The sequence below is a fragment of the Balaenoptera ricei genome, chromosome 15 (genome assembly GCF_028023285.1).
Source record: "Balaenoptera ricei isolate mBalRic1 chromosome 15, mBalRic1.hap2, whole genome shotgun sequence".
Classification (NCBI taxonomy): domain Eukaryota; kingdom Metazoa; phylum Chordata; class Mammalia; order Artiodactyla; family Balaenopteridae; genus Balaenoptera; species Balaenoptera ricei.
Window position 1 is genome coordinate 10,034,474 of NC_082653.1, and position 23,497 is coordinate 10,057,970.

Here is a 23,497-nt window from a genome sequence, read left to right on the forward strand (position 1 = left end):
CCTTAAATAATTAAAAAACAAAACCGCACTAAATATGTGAAGCCTACCTTTTCAGACATTGGGCAATAGGAAGATCTTGACAGGTTGTCTGAGAAAAAGGAAACAAATTAGTGAAACTTTGATTGCTGGATTTCTGCCTGGAGGCACAGTCAAGAGTGCAGAACATTTCTCCAAAGAAGGCATACAAGTGGCCAACAGTCACATGAAAAGATGCTCAACATCACTAATGATTACAGAAATGCAAATCAAAACTACAATGAGGTATCACCTCACAATGGTCAGAATAGCCTTCATCAAAAAGTCTACAAATAATAAATTCTGGAGTGGGTGTGGAGAAAACGGAACCCTCCTACACTGTTGGAGGAGGAGGAGTGTAAATTGGTGCAGCCACTATGGAGTTCCAGTATGGAAGTTCCTTCAAAAACTAAAGATAGAGTTACCATATGATCCAGCAATCCTACTCCTGGGTATCTATACAGAAAAGACAAAAACTCTAGTTTGAAAAGATACATGCACCCCAATGTTCATAGCAGCACTATTTACGATAGCCAAGACGTGGAAGCAACCTAAGTGCCCATCAACACATAAATGGATAAAGAAGATGTGGTACATATATATATATACACACACATACGCATATACATACACATACATACACAGTGGAGTATTACTCAGCCATAAAAAAGAATGAAATAATGCCATTTGCAGCAACATGGATGGACTTAGAGACTATCATACTAAGTGAAGTAAGTCAGAGAAGAAAAATATCACATGATATCACTTATATGTGGAATCTTAAAAAAAAGTGATACAAATGAACTTATTTACAAAACAGAAACAGACTCACAGACATAGAAAACAAACTTACAATTATCAAAGGGGTAAGGAGTGGGGAAAGATAAATTAGGAGTTTGGGATTAACAGATACACACTACTATATATAAAATAGGTAAACAACAAGGACTTACTGTATAACACAGGGAACTCTATTCAATATCTTGTAACAACCTATAATGGAAAAGGACCTGAAAAAGAGTATATATATAGAACTGAATCATTTTGCTATACACCTGAAACTAACACAACATGGTAAATCAACTATACTTCAACTAAAAAAAAGATTTAATATTGTAAATATTAAATACACTTAAATATAAAACAAGAAAAATTAAATTTAAAAAAATTTTAAAGAATTAAAGTAGAACCTACACTTGTGTGCACATGTTGCCATTTATGGTGCTCATTATCATTTTGTAAATCTGTTCACCTCCAGTATTGGTGCCTTCAGAGCAGAAAGATTCCCCTTTCCTTTCATCACCAGTAGACCTGCCATTCATAAACCATCTCAACTTCTATCCATCTTAAAATATCTTGGGCTTCCCTGGTGGCACAGTGGTTAAGAATCCGCCTGCCAATGCAGGGGACACAGGTTTGAGCCCTGGTCTGGGAAGATCCCATATGCCGTGGAGCAACTAAGCCCGTGCACCACAACTCCTGAGCCTGCACTCTAGAGCCCATGAGCCACAACTACTGAGTCCACGTGCCACAACTACTGAAGCCCGCGTGCCTAGAGCCTGTGCTCCGCAACAAGAGAAGCCACTGCAATGAGAAGCCCACACACTACAACAAAGAGTAGCACCCATTTGCCACAACTAGAGAAAGCCCATGCACAGCAACAAAGACCCAACACAACCAAAAATAAATAAATAAAATAAATAAATTTGTAAAAAAAGAAAGAAAATAAGGGGAGAGATACCCCCTCCCTTTAATTAAAATAAATCTTAATTTCACTTGAATTTTTCAAACGTGTTGGACAAAGTTTTATTTTATAAAATGGTAATAAGCTGTTATAAAAACTACTAATACCCCAGATGAAATTGGATGCATGTCATAAGTAGATGATTCAAATTAAGGAGTGCCAATCATGAAAATATATTCAGCAACATGTAACCTTTTTTACAAATAAAAGAAATGTAACAGTAATGAAAAAGAGAATGCAGAGCACAGAGGAAAATATCCTGCACAGCATGGCTGTCTCACTAAGTTGAGACAGATATTGGAGTTCAAAAAGTCTGAGGTGACTGGAAGTTGTTGGACAGAATTCCAGAAAGAAAGGAACAACACAGAAAAAGAGCTCTAGTGATCTACATAAGGAATCCTTTCAGTCTTTGCTGAATATTATGACATGTGTCCACAATATTGAGCAAAGAGTGACTGGGAAGCTTTAAGCTGAACAATTCTCAGGTCTCAGACAGAGCTGGATATTTTCAAATTCCTACCATCCCGATTGGAGAGCTCTCATTGATCACTCAGGATATTTAGTAAAGACCACAAAAGGGCCACATCTTAATAGTGAGGCTAAACTACCCCTAGATATCCCTGGATTATTCTAGTTCTTTCCTGACAAAGGTTATAAACAAGCCTCAAAAGCATCACACTGAACTGCAAGTAACTTAACTGCCTGCTAGAGCAAAGTCTAACATTCTTCAGAGGAAGGCAATGAAATGCAGATATTCAACAATTTAAAATCACAGTGTCCAGCATCTAATAAAAAAATTACTAGACAAGCAATAAGGAGGAAAATATGACCCATAACCAGGAAAAATATCAGTCAATAGAAACAGACCCAGAATTGAAGAGATGAGGGAATTTGCAGACAAGGGCATTGAAACAGCTATTATAACTCTGTTCAAATATTTAAAGGAAAACTTGAAAAGTGGGGAGAGAAATGAAAGATAAAGAACTAAAAGGAGGGCTTCCCTGGTGGCGCAGTGGTTAAGAATCCGCCTGACAATGCTGGGGACACGGGTTTGAGCCCTGATCCGGGAAGATCCCACCTGCTGTGGAACAATTAAGCCCGTGTGCCACAACTACTGAAGCCCACACTCCTAGAGCCGTACTCTGCAACAAGAGAAGCCACTGCAATGAGAAGCCCGTGCACCGCAGTGAAGAGAAGTCCCCGCTCACGGCAACTAGAGAAAGCCCACATGCAGCAACAAAGACCCAACTCAACCAAAAATAAATAAATAAATTTATTAAAAAAAAAATAAAAGGAACTGCTAGTGGAAAAATTACTGGACGATATTAACAGTTTTTTAGATACTGCAGAAGAAAAGCTCAATGAATGAAGACATAGCAATAAAAACCATCCAAATTGAGAGACAGAAAAGACAAAAGATTGAAAAACATGAACAGAGTCACAGTGACCCATGGGACGATATCAAGTGGTCTAACATATGTGTAATTGAGGTCTCAGAATAAGAGGAGGGAAGGAGGCGTGCAGAAAAAATATTTGATGAAATAAAGGCCAAATTTTTTCAAAATTTGGTGAGAACTATCAATTCACAAAACGAAGAAACTAAATGAACCCAAAGCAGATAAAAATAAAACCACAAGAAGATATATCATAATCAAATTCCTGAAGTTTTCCTCTGCCATTCTGGTGTGTGCAGTCGACTCTGTTCCTCACCATGTCTTCTCACAAGACTTTCAGGATCAAGCAATTCCTGGTCAAAAAAAAGGAGAATTATCCCATTCCTCAGTGGATTTGGTTGAAAACTGGTAATAAAATCAGGTACAACTCCAAGAGGAGATATTGGAGAAGAGCCAAGCTGGGTCTATAAGGAATCGCACATGAGATGGTACACATATTTATGCTGAATCAAGGTCATTTGCATCTTACCATCTCACCCTGAAAACCACTACTATGTGGACAACTGGATGTATTTTATTGGGAAAATGATTTTTCTCTTTGTTTTAGTTTATCTGCACTAGTAGTTTGGCTCAGAAATAAATATGTGAGAACCTTTTGTTGGAAAAAAAGACAAAAACAAAAAACAAATTCCTGAAAACCAATGACTAAGAGAAAATCTTAAGAGAAAGCAGAAGAAAAAAAAAAGTCATTGAATATACAGGAAGAAAGAGTTACATTTCTTGTTAGACATTATGCAAGTCAGACACAATGGAAGTGCTGAAACTGTCAACCTAGAATTCAATACCCAGTGAAGATATCTTTCAAAAATGAATGCAAAATAAAGATCATTTCAAACAAACAAAAATGAGAGAATTTGTCACCAGCACTGCAAGAAATGATAAAGAAAATTTCTCAAATGGAAGGAAAATGATATCTGATAGAAAACTGGCTGTACACAAAGGAATAAAAAGTGCCAAAAGTGATAAATATGTGGATAAATATAAAATACTTTTTTCCCCTCTATTTTTAATGTCTTTAAAAGATCATTGAAAAAAAAAAAGATCATTGAAGTACAGCATGGATAAAGGGGAAAAAAAGAAATTTTACAAGGGACAAACCTAACAAATACTACCTCAGATAGGCACTCAAAGTTAACATAAACAGTGTTGATAGTTCGTACCCTCGATGTGATGAGAATGGCTTTACTGCCATGGTCTTCCTCCCACAAACATATGACATCAGACAAATCCCAGTTGAGGACATGCTACAAGATACCTGCACACTACTCCTCAAAACTGTCAAAATGAAACAACATGAACAGTCTGAAAAACTGTGACAGCCAAGAGGAGCCTAAGAAGACATGACAACTAAATATCATATGATATCCTGAATAGGGTCCTCGCACAGAAGAAAGACATCAGATAAAAACTAAGGAAATCTCAATAAAGCATGCACTTTAGTTCATAATTAAGTATCAATATTGATTCATTAATTGTAATAAATGTACCATGCTAATGTAAGATGTTAATAATGGGGGATACTGTTTTTACTGTTTAAAGTAAAATTGACTGTTTAAAGCAAAAATGTCAAAGTATTTTAACATTTATAACCAAAGTAGTAATAAAATTTATGACAAATAAAGCACAAAAGACATGTGGGGGAAATGGAAAGATCTTACTACAAGTATTGTATCATTTGATGGTGGACTGCAATAAATTAAAATACATATGATAAACCCTAGAGCAACCACTAAAAAATAAAAAGATATAGCTAATAATCTAACAGTGAAGATAAAATGGAATCCTAAAAAATAACTCAATTAACCCAAAAGAAGGCAGGAAAAAAAAAAAAAAGAGCAAATGAGACAATAGAAAACAAAGAGCAAGATTGTAGACTTAACTCCAATCATATCAAAAATTACTATAAGTGTAAATGACCTAAATATTCCAATTAAAAAGTCAGAGATTGTCAGGCTACATAAAAAGGCAAGACTCGGGCTTCCCTCGTGGTGCAGTGGTTAAGAATCCGCCTGCCAATGCAGGGGACACAGGTTCGAGCCCTGGTCCGGGAAGATCCCACATGCCGCAGAGCAACTAAGCCTGTGCACCACAACTACTGAGCCTGCGCTCTAGAGCCCACAAGCCACAACTACTGAGCCCATGTGCTGCAACTACTGAAGCCCACGCACCTAGAGCACGAGCTCCACAACAAGAGAAGCCTCCGCAATGAGAAGCCCATGCACTGCAAAGAAGAGTAGCCCCCACTCGCTGCAACTAGAGAAAGCCTGCTCACAGCAACGAAGACCCAACACAGCCAAAAATAAATAAATAAAATAAATAAATTTTTTAAAAAATACATCATGTTAAAAAAAAAAAGGCAAGACTCAACTATATGCCATCTCCAAGAAACCCATTTTAAATATAAAAATATAGAGATTAGAAGTAAAGAATTGAAAGAGATACACAATGCAAACACTAAGCAAAATAAAGCAGAGTGGCTATACTAATTTCATACAAAGTAGACTTCAGTACAAGACATATTACCAGGGATTAAATGGGACATTTCAAAATGAAAATGGGAAAAAAAAAAAAAAATGAAAATGGGGTCAGTTCACCAAATGACATAATCCTAAATCTGTATATCCTTAATAACACAGAACTGAAAGAATAACACAGGCACATAGTATGGAACTCAAAACAAACAAAAATATGAATTGTTTGACACATTGACTGGGAGTTTATCTGTGAGATAAATTTCTATAAATTGAAGTGCTGGGTCAAAGTACATATTGATTAAAAATTTGATGGATACTGCCTAATTGCTGTCAAGGGGAGATGGTGGGGTAAAGGAACAATTGCTGTTAACAGTAACCTAATAAGAATAAGAATAATAGCTAAGGGACTGCCCTAGTGGCGCAATGGTTAAGAATCCACCTGCCAATGCAGGGGATGCGGGTTTGAGCCCTGCTCCAGGACGATCCCACATGCCACGGAGCAACTAAGCCCATGCGCCACAACTACTGAAGCCCGTGCACCTAGATCCCGTGCTCCAAAACAAGAGAAGCCACCGCAATGAGAAGTCTGCGCACCGCAACGAAGAGTAGCCCCCGCTCGCCGCAACTAGAGAAAGCCCGCACAGCAATGAAGACCCAACACAGCCAAAGATAAGTTAATTTTTAAAAAAAGAATAATAGCTAAGATTTTTTTGAGTACCTACCATGTGCCATACTGTTCTCATTTATTAACTTTTTACTCTCATGAGGGAGGCACTCTGCCTCTCGCATTTTATAGAAGACTTCTGGGCTAGCGGATTATAAAAGGGAGCGTGAATGCAGGGAGGGCAGATACTGCAAGTTATGCGTATCACAAATCCTGGAAATCTTCGCTTACACTCATCCTTAATTTTTCCTGTGTGACTGGGTAGCTAAAAATGGAGAATAGAGTAGCCAATTCATCTTCCACGACTCTCTCGGAGGATTGCTTTGCTTTGCTTTGCTTTGCTTTGCATTTTAGCTCTAGAGGCTGGAAACTGCCTTCCAGTACAGTTTTCTTAATGGACATTGAAATGTGAATTTCATGTAGTTTTCATGCATCATGAAATAATCTTCTTTTGATTGTTTCTCAACCATTTAGCCAGAATAAAGTGCTTCACCTCAATTGAACACCATACCCCTCCCTTTCCAAGATTTTCACCTCAGCACCACCACCCTGCCCCCACCCAGCTTAACATGCTTCCTTCTATTGTGAAAAGAAAATTCCATGAATGCAGAAGCAGAGACTCATGAATTTTCTTTTTTTTCCTCCTCAAGGTGCTTACCTAAGATGAGCTTTGTGATTGGAATGCAAAGGGGCATCAAATGGACTCCCAATCGCATTAGGGAAGATAAGCAGTTATCAGATGGTTTGACCGATTGGGTGGTGAAGTATTTTCCTGAGGAAGCCACTTTCAGTATTGCCTTCAGAGGGGCTTAACAAACTGGTTCTCGCCTCCTAAAGTTATGGTTGCTGACTTTTGCTTTGGGTATACTAATTTTTTTTCTGATCAGTTGCAGCCAACACAGGTTTTGATTTTACAAATTAAAAGGGCTGGAAAATCTCCCAATTATTTTGCCCACCAAGGCAATCTCCAAATCACTGAATGTGCTCTCCACTGTAATCACGGGTCATCTGTTTTCTAAAATCAGAGTATGGGACAAAATAAGTTTCTTTTAGGGCTTTCTTTCAAGATGAAATCTTCCATTTCTAAAAGTAAAATTCCAAGCTGAATTGGAGCCACTGGCAGTGCCTCCTAAAGTGAAAATTCTTGGGGACTTAAAAAAAAAATTCTCAACTGCCCCCAAAACATACTAATCATTTTTAATCAACTTTTCCTTGTCTTTCTGACTACAGACATTCTCAGCATTTGGAAAAGCCCATTCACTGGACAAGTTGTAATATTCATTATAATCATAAAAATGACAAGGATTTTAAAAGCCAGATGCCAACCCAGTGAGAAAGAGCTTAACAGGACTTTTGGGCTGAGAAGCCCAGGGAGATTTTGAGTCTGCAGTGAGTAACTTGAAGGGAAATCCTGACTCCAATTATAAAGCAAAGACAAAATCCCCTCAATCCTTTCAATACATCCAACTTTTCTGGCCAAATTGTGTTCTTTCTCCTCCCCACACCCTACCCCCTCCAGCATTTCCATAAACAATATGGCTATCAGGCCAAGCCTCTTGGTCAGCAAATAAAGGCAGAGAGCTAAGTAAATTTGCTTCCCAGCAATTATTTTTGTGAGGTCACGGAGTTAAGCATTAAAAGAATACTACTGCAGATGGGGGTATTCAGTAACTGTATGATTTGTGCTGCAAAACTGACAAAAGGAGCCAGCCACTCTTCTACTTTTATACCCACAGAAATCATTGACTATGGGGTCTTTGTTCCCTAAATTCATCTAAGAGGAATCTTTCACATGAACGCCCCTGCATTCCTGCTAATCCCCTCCTGCGCTCTGCTTCCCAAAGAAAGTCCATTTGGTCATTTGGTCTGAGTCTCCACCTGCAATTTATCAGGATAATTATGACCTGAAAAAAAAAAGAAAGAAAGAAAATAAAGCAAGAACAAAGAAAAAAAAATAAAGAAAAATCCACCAAGATCTTTAGTATCCAGAGCGGGAATGAGCAAACTTCTTCTGTAAAGGGGCAGAGAGTGAATATTTTTAGCTCTGCGACTCATACAGTTTCTGTGGTGTGACTGCCCACCAATGAATGTGGAATAAAAACAGTCACAGATATCACTTAAGTAAATGACGGTGGCAGCTGGGTTCCAATAAAACTTTATGGACACCGAAATTGGAATTTCTGTAATTCTTATGTGTCATAAAAGTAGTATTCTTTTGATTGTTTCTCCACCATCTAAAAATGTAAAAACCATTTTTAGCTCATGGGTGGATTTGGTCCAGGGACTGTAGTTTACAGACCCTTGATCTAGAAGAATCTGTCCTTGGAAACCCCTTTTGGTCTGAATGATGTCATTCATATTTGATGGGTCTTGCTCTTGTCACAGGCAGGTATGTACACTTGACAACACAGCTGGACAATGATTTCTGGATTTTAATATCCTATTCAAAAACGTAGTGAGGAATTCCAGGAATTTAAGCCAGGAAACTGGACTTCATGCCACATACACTGAAAAATCCTCACCAGGCTTTTTTTTTCTTTTTTAATTTATTTATTTTTGGCTGCATTGGGTCTTGGTTGCTGCGTGCGGGCTTTCTCTAGTTGCGGCTAGCGGGGGCTACTCTTCGTTGCAGTACGTGGGCTTCTCATTGCGGTGGCTTCTCTTGTTGCAGAGCACGGGATCTAGGCACGCGGGTTCAGTAGTTGTGCCTCACGGGATTTAGAGCACAGGCTCAGTAGTTGTGGCGCACGGGCTTAGTTGCTCTGCGGCATGTGGGATCTTCCTGGACCAGGGCTCGAACCCGTGTCCCCGGCATTGGCAGGCAGATTCTTAACCAACTGCGCCACCAGGGAAGCCCCTCACCAGGCTTTTAATTACAAATTAACCCATCCAAATCCTAGGAAACTTAGCATTCTGGTCAAACAGAGAGCTGTCACCCAAGTGCCTTCCTGTAAACCATGTTCCTCAACCTCAACACTATTGATATTTGGGCCAGATAATGCTCTGCTGTGGGGGCCATTCTGTACACTGTAGGATGTTGGCAGCATCCCTGGCCTCTACCCACGCTAGATGCTAGTTGCATCTCCCAAGTTGTGACAACCAAAAATGTCTCCAGCTGTTGCCAAATAACCCCCCGGGGGGACAAAATCCTCCCCAGTGGAGAATCACTGATCTAAATCAGCTCTGTCAGTAGGACTTTCTGTGATGATGGAATCGTTCTATATCTGGACTGCCTACTAAGTATTAGACACTTGTGGGTACTGAGAACGTGAAATTTGCTAGTGCGCCGGAGGAGCTGCGTTTTATAATTTATTTAACTTTAATTACTTTAAAGTTAAATTTAAGTAGCTACGTGTGGCTAGCAGCTACTGTATTGGATGTGCTGCTCTAACTCGTGACCACCGCCCACCTGCCCAACCCCAAAGCAGGACGGGAGAGGATGCACGGCTTTGAGTTAAGAGCAGGGACTAGAGTCAGACACTGATTCTGACGTTCGTTCATTTATTCCATCAACGCAATTTATTGAGCACCTAAAATGTCTGGCACTGTGCTGAGGATACAAGATGAACAAGAGGAATGCAGTCCGTGTCCCTATGGGGCTTTCAGTCTAGTGATGAGAAGAGAGAAAAATATAAATTTAAGTAAAGTAATTGAAAGTCATGATAAGGGCTCTCTGCAATAGAAAAAGCAGGCTGGGGGAGGTTCTCTTTTAGATCAGATGTTCTAGAGATGGCTCTCCAAGCGATATATATTTTTTTTTAATTATTTATTTATTTGTGGCTGTGTTGGGTCTTCATTTCTGTGCGAGGGCTCTCTCCAGTTGTGGCAAGTGGGGACCACTCCTCATCGTGGTGCGCGGGCCTCTCATCATCGCGGCCTCTCTTGTTGCGGAGCACAGGCTCCAGACGCGCAGGCTCAGCAATTGTGGCTCACAAGCCTAGTTGCTCCGCGGCATGTGGGATCTTCCCAGACCAGGGCTCGAACTCGTGTCCCCTGCATTGGCAGGCAGATTCTCAACCACTGCGCCACCAGGGAAGCCCCTCCAAGCAATATTTAAATTAAAATTGCAATGTGAATTGTTTGACACAATATACAATGGAATAGAACAAAGGCCTAATGAATGTTAGCTGCTCTTCTTCTTAAAAGCCAGCATTCCTTGACCTTTTATGACATTTCTTCCTTGCCAGGAACTCTTCTAATCCTCACAACAGTGTTACCTCTATTATTCCCATTTTACAGATGAGGAAAACTGAGGCATGTTAACTTGTTCAACAGTGCACATCTAGGATGTGATAGAGTTAGGGTTAGAACCCAAGCAGCCAAAAAGGGTATCTGTGCCTGCTATTATATGAACTTTAGCAACTCATGTGAATTTTCCAGAGTACCCTGGGACCAAAATATACTGGTGTCAGTTTTTAAAGAGCCAGGCCTTACAAACTAGAGGTAGGGAAATAATAATAAGATGTGCTTTCCTGTCCTGGGGAAGAAGGACGTCTGCATTCCTCATCTCTTGATTAGATTCTCCCAGCCACTGAGAACTCTATGTAATAAATTGTAACTCGTCTTGAGTGTGTGAAATCTCTTGTTTCTGGGTGCTAGGAAAAACACTGACCTTGCTGCATAATTTCTGGTGAAATATGAGGCACTGAGTCAGCTAGGAGACTCTCAGCTGAACATGAGTGAGAAGTTTCAACTCTCCAGTAGTAGCCCTGAAACCTTGACCATCAGAATGAGGAGGCTGCCTCTTCTGACGGCATTCACACCAAGGTAGTCCTCAAAAGAGAGTCAATTCTCATCATTCCAGAAGTACGTATTTTAGCCTACCGACTAAAATGTATTTGTAACCCCCAAATCAACACTCCCAGTTCTTTCTCGGTCTTTTGCAGACATGTTCAGAGCTGTCCGGACACATGCTCTGCCTTCTCGGTTCAGCTCTCATACTGTAAACGGTGTCCTTTTATCCATCCATTTAGTGCCATATTTCTCACATCCTTGTGCTTTTTGTTGATTTCATTGTTCAAAATGGTCCCTAAGCGCAGGGCTGAAGTGCTGGCTACCTACCATTCCTAAGCTCAGGAGGCTGTGATGTGCCTTAGGGGGAAAACACAATGTTAGATAAGCTTCCCCCCAAAACCAGTACTCATCAGCAGTCACTCCCCTTCATCCCCTCCCTCCAGCCCCTGGCAACTACTGATCTAATTGTGTCTCCGTGGATTTGCCTATTCTGGACATTTCATGTAAATGGAATCATACAGAACATAGTCCTTTGTGTCTGGCTCCTTTCACTTAGCATAACATTTTCAAGGTCCATCCATGTTGTAGCATGAATCAGTACTTCATTCCTTTTTGTTTGTTTTTATCAGTTTCTCCTTCTTTGTTTTTGTTTGTTTTGGCATTTTTTAAATTTACCTTCTTAACAATTTTCAAGTGGACGTTATAGTGTTTTTAACTATAGGCACATCCTTGTACAGCAGATGTCGAAAACATTTTCATTTTATATTTATTTTTTATTTATTTTGGCTGTGCCGGGTCTTAGTTGCAGCATGTGGGATCTCTAGTTGAGGCATGTGAACTCTTAGTTGCGTGGCGTGCATGCGGGATCTTGTTCCCTGACGAGGGATCGTACCCGGGCCCCCTGCATTGGGAGCGCAGAGTCTTACCCACTGGACGACCAGGAAAGTCTGAAAACTTTTTCATTTTGTTCGGCTGAAACTCTACACCTATTGAATAGCAACTCCCTGTTTTCCCTTCCTCCGAGTCCCTGGCAACCCTAAACCTGGCCACCACCCTTCTGCTTTTTATTTCTATGGGTTTGATTACTTTAGATACTTTATATAAATGGGATTATGTAGTAATTGTCTTTTGTCATTGGTTTATTTCACTTAGCATAATGTCCTCTAGGTTCCTCCATGTTGTAGCATATGACAAGATTTCCCTCTTCTTTTAAGGCTGAATAATATTCCTCTGTGTGTATATACCACATTTTATTTATCCATTCATCCATTGGTGGACGTTTAGATTGCTTCCACATCTTGGCTATTGTGAATGACGTGGCGATGAACATGAGTGTACAAGTGTCTCTTCAAGATCCTGTTTTCAATCCTTTAGGATATATACCCAGAAGTGAGATAGCTGGATCATATGGTAGTTCTATTTTTAATTTTTTGAGGAACCTCCATACTTTTTCCATAGTAGCTGTACCATTTTATAATCACACCAACAGTGTGTGAGAGTTTCAATTTCTCTACATTCTTGCCAACACTTGTTATTTTCTGGGGTTTTTTTGATAGTAGCCATCCTAATGAGTGTGAAGTATATCTCCTTGTGGTTTTGATTTGCATTTTCCTGATGATTAGTGATGTTGAGCATCTTTTCATATGCTAGTTGACCATTTATATATCTTCTTTGGAGAAATGTCTATGCAAGTCCTTTGCCCATTTTCTAATCAGGTTGTTGTCGTTGTTATTGAGTTGTAGGAGTTCTTTATATATTCTGGATATTAACCCTTTATCCAATATATGGTTTGCAAATATTTCATTGTTTGCCTTTTCACTCTGTTGATGGTTTCCTTTCCTGTGCAGAAGTTTTTAAGTTTGATGTAGTCCCAGCTGTCTATGTTTTGCTTTTGTTATCTGTGCCTTTGGTGTCATATGCTATAAATCATTGCCCATTCCAATGTCATGAAACTTTTCCCCTATATTTTCTTCTGGGAGTTTTATAGTTTCAGGTCTCATGTTCAGATTTTTATTCTGTTTCGAGTTAACTTTTGTATATGGTGTAAGATAAGGGTTTATCTTCATTCTTTTGCATGTGGATATCCAGTTTTCCCAGCATCATTTGTTGAAAAGACTATCCTTTCCCCACTGTGTTATCTTGGCACCCTTTTTGAAGATCATTTGACCATATAACGGGTTTATTTCTGGACTCTATTCTGTTCCATTTTTCATTCCTTTTTATGACTCCCTTGTATGAATATACCACATTTTATTTATCTATTTATCAGTAAGTAGATGTTTGGATTGTTTCCACTTTTTGGCTATTAGGAATAATGCTGCTATAAATATTCATGTACAAGTTTTTGCATAGGCATATGTTTTCAATTCTCTTGACAATATACCTAAAAGTAAAATTTCTTGGTCAATGGAAATTCTATGTTTACCATTTTGAGGACTTGCCAAACAGTTTTCCAAAGTGACTGTACCATTTATGTTTCCACCAGCAATGTATGAGCTTTCCAGTTTCTCTATATCCTTCTCAACACTTGTTACTGTCCAGTTTTTAAATTATAGCTACCCTAGAGGGTGAGAAATGGTATTTCCTTATAATTTTGGTTTGTACTTCCCTGATGACTAATGATGTTGAGTATCTTTTTATGTGCTTACTGGCCATTTATGCATCTTCTTTGGGGAAATGTCTATTCAAATTTTTTGCCCATTTTTTATTGAGTTATTTGTCTTAAAAATAATAAAATTTTTAAGTTTCAAGAGTTCTTTATATATTCCAGATACTCATCCCTTATCAGATATATGATTTGCAAATATTTTATGGCAAAGAGTTAATCAGGCAGTGAAATGATCAGATTCGTGTTTTACAAAGATGACTTGTAGGGCTTCCCTGGTGGCGCAGTGGTTAAGAATCCGCCTGCCAATGCAGGGGACACGGGTTTGAGCCCTGGTCTAGGAAGATCCCACATGCCGCAGAGCAACTAAGCCCATGTGCCACGACTACTGAGTCTGCACTCTAGAGCCCGTGAGCCACAACTACTGAGTCTGTGTGCTACAACTATTGAAGCCCGCGCACCTAGAGCCCGTGCTCCACAACAAGAGAAGCCACTGCAATGAGAAGACCGTGCACCACAACAAAGAGTAGCCCCCGCTCGCTGCAGCTAGAGAAAGCCCAGGCACAGCAATGAAGACCCAATGCAGCCAAAAATAAATAAATAAAATTTGAAAAAAGAAAAAAGATGACTTGTACAAGTTCATTCATCCTTAGCTGTTTACCAAGGGATAGTTGATAATGGTACCCCATGGATTTTTCTTTATGTTCAACTCATCAACTAGGAATGGTATGATTTTTTTTTTTTTTTAATTTATTTATGGCTGTGTTGGGTCTTTGTTTCTGTGCGAGGGCTTTCTCTAGTTGCGGCAAGTGGGGGCCGCTCTTCATCGTGTTGAGCGGGCCTCTCACTATCGCGGCCTCTCTTGTTGCGGAGCACAGGCTCCAGACGCGCAGGCTCAGTAATTGTAGCTCACGGGCCTAGTTGCTCCGCGGCATGTGGGATCCTCCCAGACCAGGGCTCGAATCCGTGTCCCCTGCATTGGCAGGCAGATTCTCAACCACTGCGCCACCAGGGAAGCCCAGGAATGGTATGATTTTTACAAATATTAGTTGTGGCTAGAATAATGATACATTTATATGTACATGTCACCATGTATTAGACACTGTCTTAAGCATTTTACACGTTTTAAACTCATTTAGTCCTTCTGTAATTACTCTCATCCATCCCATTTTATAGATGCAGAAATTAAGGTATAGAGAATTTATGAACCTTGTCCAGGGTCACACAGCTAGTGAATGATGGAGCTCAGATTAGAAGCCAGGTTTCTGGATCCCAAGTCTGAGTATTTAATCACAACACTGCAGTGAGACTCGGGGGCAGCTGGGGATCTTTCTTCTCATCTGAAATCTCATTCCTAGTTTGTAACCTAAGGTAGGCTCTCAGCCTCATCATTGTAAAATTGGGTTATTTAATTAGGTAATTCCCAGTGCCTTTTTCTTCTCGAAAGTCTGTGATGCCTTGGCCACATCTCTCTGAACCAGGCGTTTAGAGATGGCTTTACAGCTCTCAATCAATCTCATTTACATAATCCCAGAGAGACAGTTTTATGTTGAGTGATTTGGGGCAGTTTCTGCAGTCACATGTTCTCGAGTTCAAATCCCAGCTCTGCCACTTGGAGGCTGTGTGACCGTGGGCAAGTCACTTAACCCTTCTGAGGCCCAGGATCCTTACCTGTTACATGAGTGTACTAACAACTGTCCCCCTTTTTAGGTTATTTAGTAAATTAAGTGACGTAATGCATTCACAGCACCTTGCTCACAGTTTACACCCAATTACATAATTGTAAATGAAAATAAATAATAGTAATTTAACAACCAGCGACATAGTTATAATTGGTTTCATTTTACTAATAAAAACATTTGGGGTCAGTGACAGTGAGCGACGGGACAGTCCCAAGACCACACTGTTGCTAAGTGTCACTTCAAGACTTTCACTCTAGCCTTCCAACACCAAATCTTGTGGGGTTTTTCCCCCATAAATCTCCCCAGAGGACCTAGGAAACAAACATAGATTTCACCTATGAATTATTTATTCAGTCAGACTCTGGAAACACCATAAAATCTTGCATGACAAAATAAGTCACACACTTTTTCTTTATATTTCACTCAAGGGAACTATAATCATATGTTTTCAAGTTAAATATAAATGGTATTCCATTGAAAGGAACTATGAAAATCAAATCGGGATTGTGTGAAATACTGATATTACAATTTAATAGCAATGAAAAAATATCAATCTAAGATTCAATTATGAGACTTTTAAATTGAGATATTGACATATAACATTGTGTAAGTTTAAGGTGTACAACAACAACATGCTGATTTGATACATTTATATACTGCAATATGATTACCATCAAAGCCTTAGCTAATACCTCTGTCACATCACACACTTATCTTTTTTGCATGTGGTGAGAACATTTAAGATCTAGTCTCTTAGCACTTTTGAAGTATATAATACAGTGTTATTGACCAATTATAAGGTTTAACTGAGTAAAGTTAGGAAGGGTCAATATATATTGTGATATATAGGATTTTCTTTAAAGAAAAAAAAATTCCAAATGAGAAGAATATGAAGGATTAAATTATTTCCTTTTTCCTCAAATTATAAACTCCAAGATTAAACCTGAGGTATCTCTTCCCATTCCAGAGGCTGATTTGTTTTTCATCACTAATAGGTAACATATCTTTTTGCGGGGGGAGAAAAAAAACCAAACCCTCAGCCTTAAATGACGCTTATTTCAGGAACAATGTTGACTGATTAGGAGAATATCACTGTATTTATTTGCCAAGGAATTCTTCTCCCTGTTGAGAAGCAAAAGTCATTGCTTTTATTTTCTTTCTAGCAGCACCACTGTTCGGTTCCTCACCAGTGAGGGGAGAAACGTGAACAGTCAATCCCTAGGGTCCTTTGGTCCAAACTCAATGTAAAATTGAATTCATGCCGGGTGGACCCGGCTGAGTTTCTCTGAAGTGAGCAGCTTGGCAAGGAGAATCCTCGCAGACATTTAATAAGGTTTAATTCAGTTTGTAGCTGAAGCAGCTTGGGCGTGTAAATTGCCGGAAGCACCCCAGAACTAAGGATGCGCCCTCGGAAGCTTTGTCAGGAAGGGGTGGTATCAAGGATCATAAATTGCCCTGTGGCTTTTCAGGATTTTATGAGCTCCCAGGCCTCTTGCACAATAGGCTGCAGGATGACTCTTAACACCTCATTAAGGTTGTTTTTTACCAAATGCTAATAATAAAAAAGAGCCCTAAAAGCCTGGCTCATTTTTATTCAGAATCCTCTCCTCTGGAATATAAAAAGATGTCATAAAATGGAAATACAATGGAGAGCCCACATCTTGGGTAGACTCATTAAAATGTTGGTGTTGACAGAAATCTGAGGAAGTCAAGGCTGGGCCCCTGGGTGGGAAACTGTCTTGCCCTCCTGGTCAAGGGGCCTCCAGTCTCTGGAGAAATGAAAGGCCAGAGGGGCCCGTGATCCGTATATGGCTTCACCTCCAACTGCGAAATATCATTTCAAACTTTTTCTTTCTGATCACAGGACAGCTTTGCCAATGGGGCCTTTTCTTCAGCTGTCTCCAACGTTCTTTTATTTATTGTATATTCTATGGCACCTATTAGGGCCAAAACTAATTTAAAAAAAAAAAAAAAGGTCAGTGCTACAAAGAGGGGTGTATTCATAAATCCCAGGACAATGAGAAAAGTTACTGCATCTGAGCCCCAGAATTTGTTCTTATCTCTGGAGACTCTGGCGTGACACAGTGCAGTAGAATTGGAGACCCACTACATCACTGTCTAGCTGTGTGACCCTGGCACGGGACCTCTTCTCCCTGTGCCCTGTCTCCTGCTCTGTAATCTAAGACTGGGAGTCGCAATGCCTACCTCTGAGATAGGTTCTGAGGATTGAACAAGGTGATGCTGGTAATATGCTTGGTATGAACCCTGGCAGACAGAAAGCCCTCGATGAATGGTACTTCGTATTCATTCATTCATGCATGCAACATGTATTTCCTGGGCACCTATTTCATGCCTAGCACTGTTCCAGCATCAGATGAACACAAAATCTGTACCCTCCTAAACTGACCTTTGAGTAATTGTTCTTCGAGGTACAGGAAGCTGAGGGCAGGAGGGATCTAATAGCTACTGTGCCCCTTGCAAGGCGTGAGATTCTAGGTGAATCCCTCAAGCTCTGGGGTGACAGGATCCATCAGAAACCGTGGGCCTTTCCTTGGTTTAGACCAGAGTTTCTCAACCTCAGCACTATTGCCATGCACAGCGGATAATTCTTAGTTGGGGAAGAAGGGGGCCGTCCTGTGCGTTGTAGGACATTTAGCCGCATCCCTGGCTTCTACCCACTAGATGCCAGTAGCACCTCCCCCCCAAGGTTTCGACAACCACAGTTGTCTCCAGACATTGCCACGTGTCCCCTCGGGACAAAATCGATTCAGTTTCCTCATCTCTGAGCTGGAATAACAATCTTATCTATTTCACAGATAGTGAGATGTGGGAAGGGAATGAAATAAAGCCCTGCCTGGCGCATGTAAGCCTCAATAAAGGGATGCTTTCCTCTCTCACCTCTGGAGAGGACTTTGGTGTAGCCAGACTTTCCCATTGGTCACAGGTGCTCTGAACTCCGAGATATGCTGAATTTGGTGGGGAGATCTCACCTCGTCCTGTCTCGAGAGCACCCAGGCGGTGAGGCGAGCAGGAAGGGATCTGTGCAGCCACGGCCAGGGTACATCTGTGAGTGATTTATTGACCACCTTTCCAACTTGGCCTTTGCCAGTGAAAAGGTCCAGACAGTTATAGAAAATTAGACTTGACTTTTGAACATGCAAACGCAGTTCAGGTGCAAGTCTGACCCTCTGGGGCCTGCTCCTACCCTCCTGGTTAACGAGGAAAGCATGCTTGCTTCCAAGTCCTTTTTAGTGGGAAGCTTCTGGAAACCCCAGAGATCCCCATTTGTGCAGGAGGCCAATTAAGAAACAAGAGGAAAGAGAAATAGAGCAATTCAGAGCATGGGCTGTGGAGACATGGATACTGTTTCAGTGTGACCTTGGGCAAGTCATTTCCACTTTCTGAGCCTCAGTTTCTTCATCTGTCAGATGGGAATCATAATAATAACACCACCCCCATTTGGTTGTGAGGATTAAAGGAGAAAAAGCAAGTAAAGAGCTATCTTTGCCTAACCCACAGTAGAACCCAATAAATGGTAGCTAAATATGAAAAAAAAAAAAAAATTCCGTTGCCCTGCTGAGTCCCAGGCATTGCTTGTCCTCAAGGCACAGAGGAAGTAGGTTGACCAAGCCACCCAGTTTTTGCCTGTGACTTTCCCAGGTTTAATCCCAGGAAATTCTTCAGTACCTGGCAAACTAGGGACAGTTGGCCGCCCTAAGGAATGACTTCAAAAGTGATTTTCTGGTTCAGTGTCCTGGGTAGAGAGCCCAGTAGGGTAACACTGTGACTAGCTGGTGGTTTGGGAAAAGCCGTGAGCCCCTCACCACATGGGCGGCTCCAGGAGAGAAGATGCTTTGTTAGTTTCGAGGGGAAGTTTACAAGCACTCTTCTTGAAGGTTTAATGGTCCCAGGTGATTTATCTTATCTGGAGAGTCATTGCTATAAGGAGAAACCTGCTTCTCCGAGCTTCTGCTTTCCTTTACCATCAAACCTTTCATCTTCTCTGAGAGTCGTCTCCATCCTCCATAAATAACCTTATTACGGCCACACAAAGGCAGGGCCCTGCCGCCTGCAAGACTGGACTTCTCAAATCGTGGTTTCATAAACCAGTTTGACCAGAACATGGGAATACTTCATAGGATCTACTGGGATATTTTAAATGCATGGAGAGATGCAGAGGGACTAGGGTGGCAGGTCAGTGGGATAACGAGCCCAGAATCGCACACGACCTGCTCTCAAAAGTGGGGACTTAAGGAGAAGTTATCCACTGAACTACCTTCCCCTGGATGTCTCTGAGTACTTAAAACAAAGAATGCCTTCCCACGGTAAAAGTCCTACCAAATGAGGTAAACAACAAGAATGTTTGTATATCGTTGTGCTTTAAACCAGTACCGTCCAATAGAACTTTCCACATTGACGGAAATGTTCTATAATCTACATCATCCAATATGGTAGCCACTCACCAAAGTGACTCTTGGGCCCCTGAAATGGTGCTAGTGTGACCAAGAACTAAATTTTTAATGTTATTCCATTTTAATTAATTTAATTTTAAAGAGCCACATGTAGCTGGCGGCTACCATATTGCGCAGTAAAGTTTTAAAATAATAAACAGATTTACAATAAAAAATATCACTGTGAAGCCTGTGCTTATAATTTCCTTTTCAGATCCCAAAAGTATGGAGGGAATTTAACAACTATATCAGAGCAGTGGTCCTATGCTTTTGTAATGTTATGTGTGCTGGTCATGTCAGAGTTACACACCAACACAAGGTTAGGTATGAACCAGGTCACTGGAGCTTTGCTTTGCTTTTCATACCTGTGATGGTCAACAGAAAATTTGGACACTTAGAATGAATTAAACCTCAGAAAAATTTTTGCTAAAACATTATTAAAACGTTAAATTACAGAATGAATGCATCTTGTATTAAAGATTGATGAAAATATTCAAACAATTAAAAAGGTGTATAAAATGAAAAGTGAACAGCAATATATACCACCTGTAAATTATTTCAGACTTTTTTCTCCATACATTTTAAAAGGTATGTGTGTTTATGGAAAATCACTTATATATATACATATATATATGTGTGTGTGTATATATATATATATATATATATATATATTTTTTTTTTTTTTTTACAAAACTGGGATCAATTATGCATACTGATCTACATCTTGCTTAGTTTTAATTTTAATTTTAACAAGAAGTAGCTTAAAACTTTTCTGTTACAAAATTGTCAAAACCACATAGAACAGGGCTTCCCTGGTGGCGCAGTGGTTAAGAATCCACCTGCCAATGCAGGGGACACGGGTTTGAGCCCTGGTCCGGGAAGATCCCACATGCCACGGAGCAGCTAAGCCCATGCGCCACAACTACTGAGCCTGTGCTCTACAGCCCGCAAGCCACAACTACTGAAGCCCGCACGCCTAGAGCCCGTGCTCCACAACAAGAGAAGCCACCGCAATGAGAAGCCCGTGCACTGCAACAAAGAGTAGCCCCCACTTGCCGCAACTAGAGAAAGCCCGCGCACAGTGAGGAAAACCCAATGCAGCCAAAAAAAATAAAATAAATTAAAATAAATAAATTTAAAAAAAAAAAAAAACCACATAGAACAAACAGAAAGTCCACATCACAGCTCTCCTTTTTTACTCCCTTCTTAGAGTCAGTATCGTTGTGGTGTGTAGTCGTCCAGATTTTTCTGTGCGTTTGTACCCATATAAAAATTCATACCTTTTGTGTATTAAAAAATACATAAATTGGATCAAACTGTATATATTGTACCCTAACTTTCCTTTCTCACTTGAAAAAACTGCCAATGTTAGTAATACTTGGAGTATCCCTCATTCTCTTAAACTGCTTCACAGATTTTTTTGAATGTGAATGAAACAGTTTGTTTGGCTATATCTATCCATAATGGAGAGTTAGCTGGGTTCTAGTTTGTCATTACTAATACCACGCTGCAACACGCACTTCATAACCACCATGCTGCCTACATTCCTTGTGGATATTACCCAGGAGCAGGGTCGCTGCGGGGAACGTGACCCACATTTAAATTACCTTCTCTACTGGATTGAATGCTGTGCTCCTAAAATCCTTTTCCTTCCCAGAAGCTCAGAAGGTGACCTTGTTTGGACATAGGGTCATGGCAGATGTAATTAGTTAAGATGAGGTCCTACTAAAGTAGGGTGGGCCCTTAACCCAGTGACCGGTGTCCTTGTAAGAAGAAGAAAAAGAGACACAGACAGAGACCCAGGAAGACACCATGTGAAGACAGAGGCAGAGATCAGAATGATACAGCTACAAGCCTAGGAAGAGCCAAGATTTCCAGGAGCCAACAGAAGCTCTTAGAGCCTTCAGAGAGGGCCTGGTCCTGCTGACACAGTGATTTCGGAATTCTCGCCTCCAGAACAGTGAGGCAATAATCTCTGTTGTTTTAAACCACTTACTTTGTGGTTGCAGCCCTAGGGAACTAATATACCCTTAAAATATTGACACTCCCGCTAACCAGCATATAAGGGTTCCCGATAGCCCTTAAGTCCATACCCTCACCAACACTGAGTGTTACCCCTCTTTTCTTTTAAGTAAATGTTTTATTTGGAAATAATTTAAATTTACAGAAAAATTGCAAATATAGTACAGAGTTCCCTTATGTCCTTCATCCAGCTTCCCCCAAAGTTCACATATTACCGTGTTATTGTGCATTTGTCAAAACTCAGAAATTAGCACTGGTAAAATACTGCTAACTAAACTACAGACTTCATTTGGATGTCACCAGTTTTTCTGTTCCAAGAGCCAACCCAGCAAACCACATTGCATACAGACTCTATTTTTTTGTAATATAGATTTTCATTTACTACCTGGAGGAAAGCAATTTGAGAAGAGTCCTTCTTATCTTTTAACAAAAGTTTTAATAATCGTACATTTGGAACTATTTCAAATATTCAGAGAAATGCAAACAAATAATGGAACAGATAGACCTGTTTTTACACCATCCAGATTTAATAAATGTTAATACCTACAAGTCCATGATTCTTTATCTACACTCACAGAATATAAAAAGCCCTGAAAACCAGTACCTGTAGCTGATGGGAGGCTATGTATAATCCTAATATTTCACCTAATTTGAAATACAGACATTTTATTGCAAATATAGCAATGTGGTTGATTACAGGGGATGCCCCAGGTTCCACGGGGAATATTGTGGATCTCTATCAGATTAGTTTCAAATATCTTTTTATACAATTTTAAAAGGAAAAATATCATAACAGATAGAGCTAACATTCCACCCACCTTTCATGAGCTCATTTCCCTCTATCCCTCCCCCAGGGAAAACCCCCAGCCTGAAGTTGGAGTTTCTCTTTCCTGGATGTTTTAATGCTTTTTACTAACAAATACTTACGAAAAGAAAAGATATCATTTTGTATTCTTCACTACAAAAATAAGGCACACTTCATGAAGTTTCGGTTTTATCATTCATACTATGTCCTTTGATTAAAATGTCAGAAATCAATAGCAAAAGGATGACTACGGAAACCCCACACATTTGGAACATTTAAAACACATTCTGAAAAAGTCATGGCTAAAGGAGAAATCCTTATTGAATTTGGGAATTATTATAACTCAACAATAATCAAAATGCTACCCAAATCTTAGGGGTCGCGACTAAAGCAGTGCCTGGAAGACTGTGAGGGAATTAAATGCTTAAGAACATAAGTCAGAAAAATAGCAGAATAATCTCAAAAAAACAGAGGAAGGAAATAATAAAAATAAAGGCAGAAATTAACAAAATAAAAAACAGAGACACACACAAAAAAAAAAACAGAGACACAAAAGAAAGGATCAACACAATCAAGAATTGGTTCTTTGAAAGTCTAATTAAGATTGACAAATATCCAGCTAAAATATCAAGGAAAAAAGCAGAACAGAACAAATAAACAATATCACAAGATGGTAACTATGCATACAGCAAAGTTTTAAAGCACAAGGACATGAGGAACAACTTTATGCCAATAAATTTGAAAACTTGGATGAAATGGTTTAATTCCTAGGAAAATGTAACTTGTGAAAATGAGCTCAACCTGTAGAATCAGATTTTTAAAAGAATTTAACAGGCTGATTCTAACG

At 39.9% G+C, this 23,497-nt stretch overlaps 2 protein-coding genes across 2 annotated transcripts in view; both read left to right on the top strand.

Moving 5' to 3' along the window:
* The window catches only part of SALL4 (spalt like transcription factor 4), a 107,052-nt gene that overhangs the window by 11,522 nt on the left and 72,033 nt on the right, over positions 1 to 23,497 (top strand). The gene's annotated exons all lie outside the window — the stretch shown is intronic.
* On the top strand, positions 3,471 to 3,623 carry LOC132349465 (large ribosomal subunit protein eL39-like). Its single transcript, XM_059897848.1, has one exon. It carries the CDS (start codon positions 3,471 to 3,473, stop codon positions 3,621 to 3,623), a length of 153 nt encoding a protein of 50 aa, XP_059753831.1.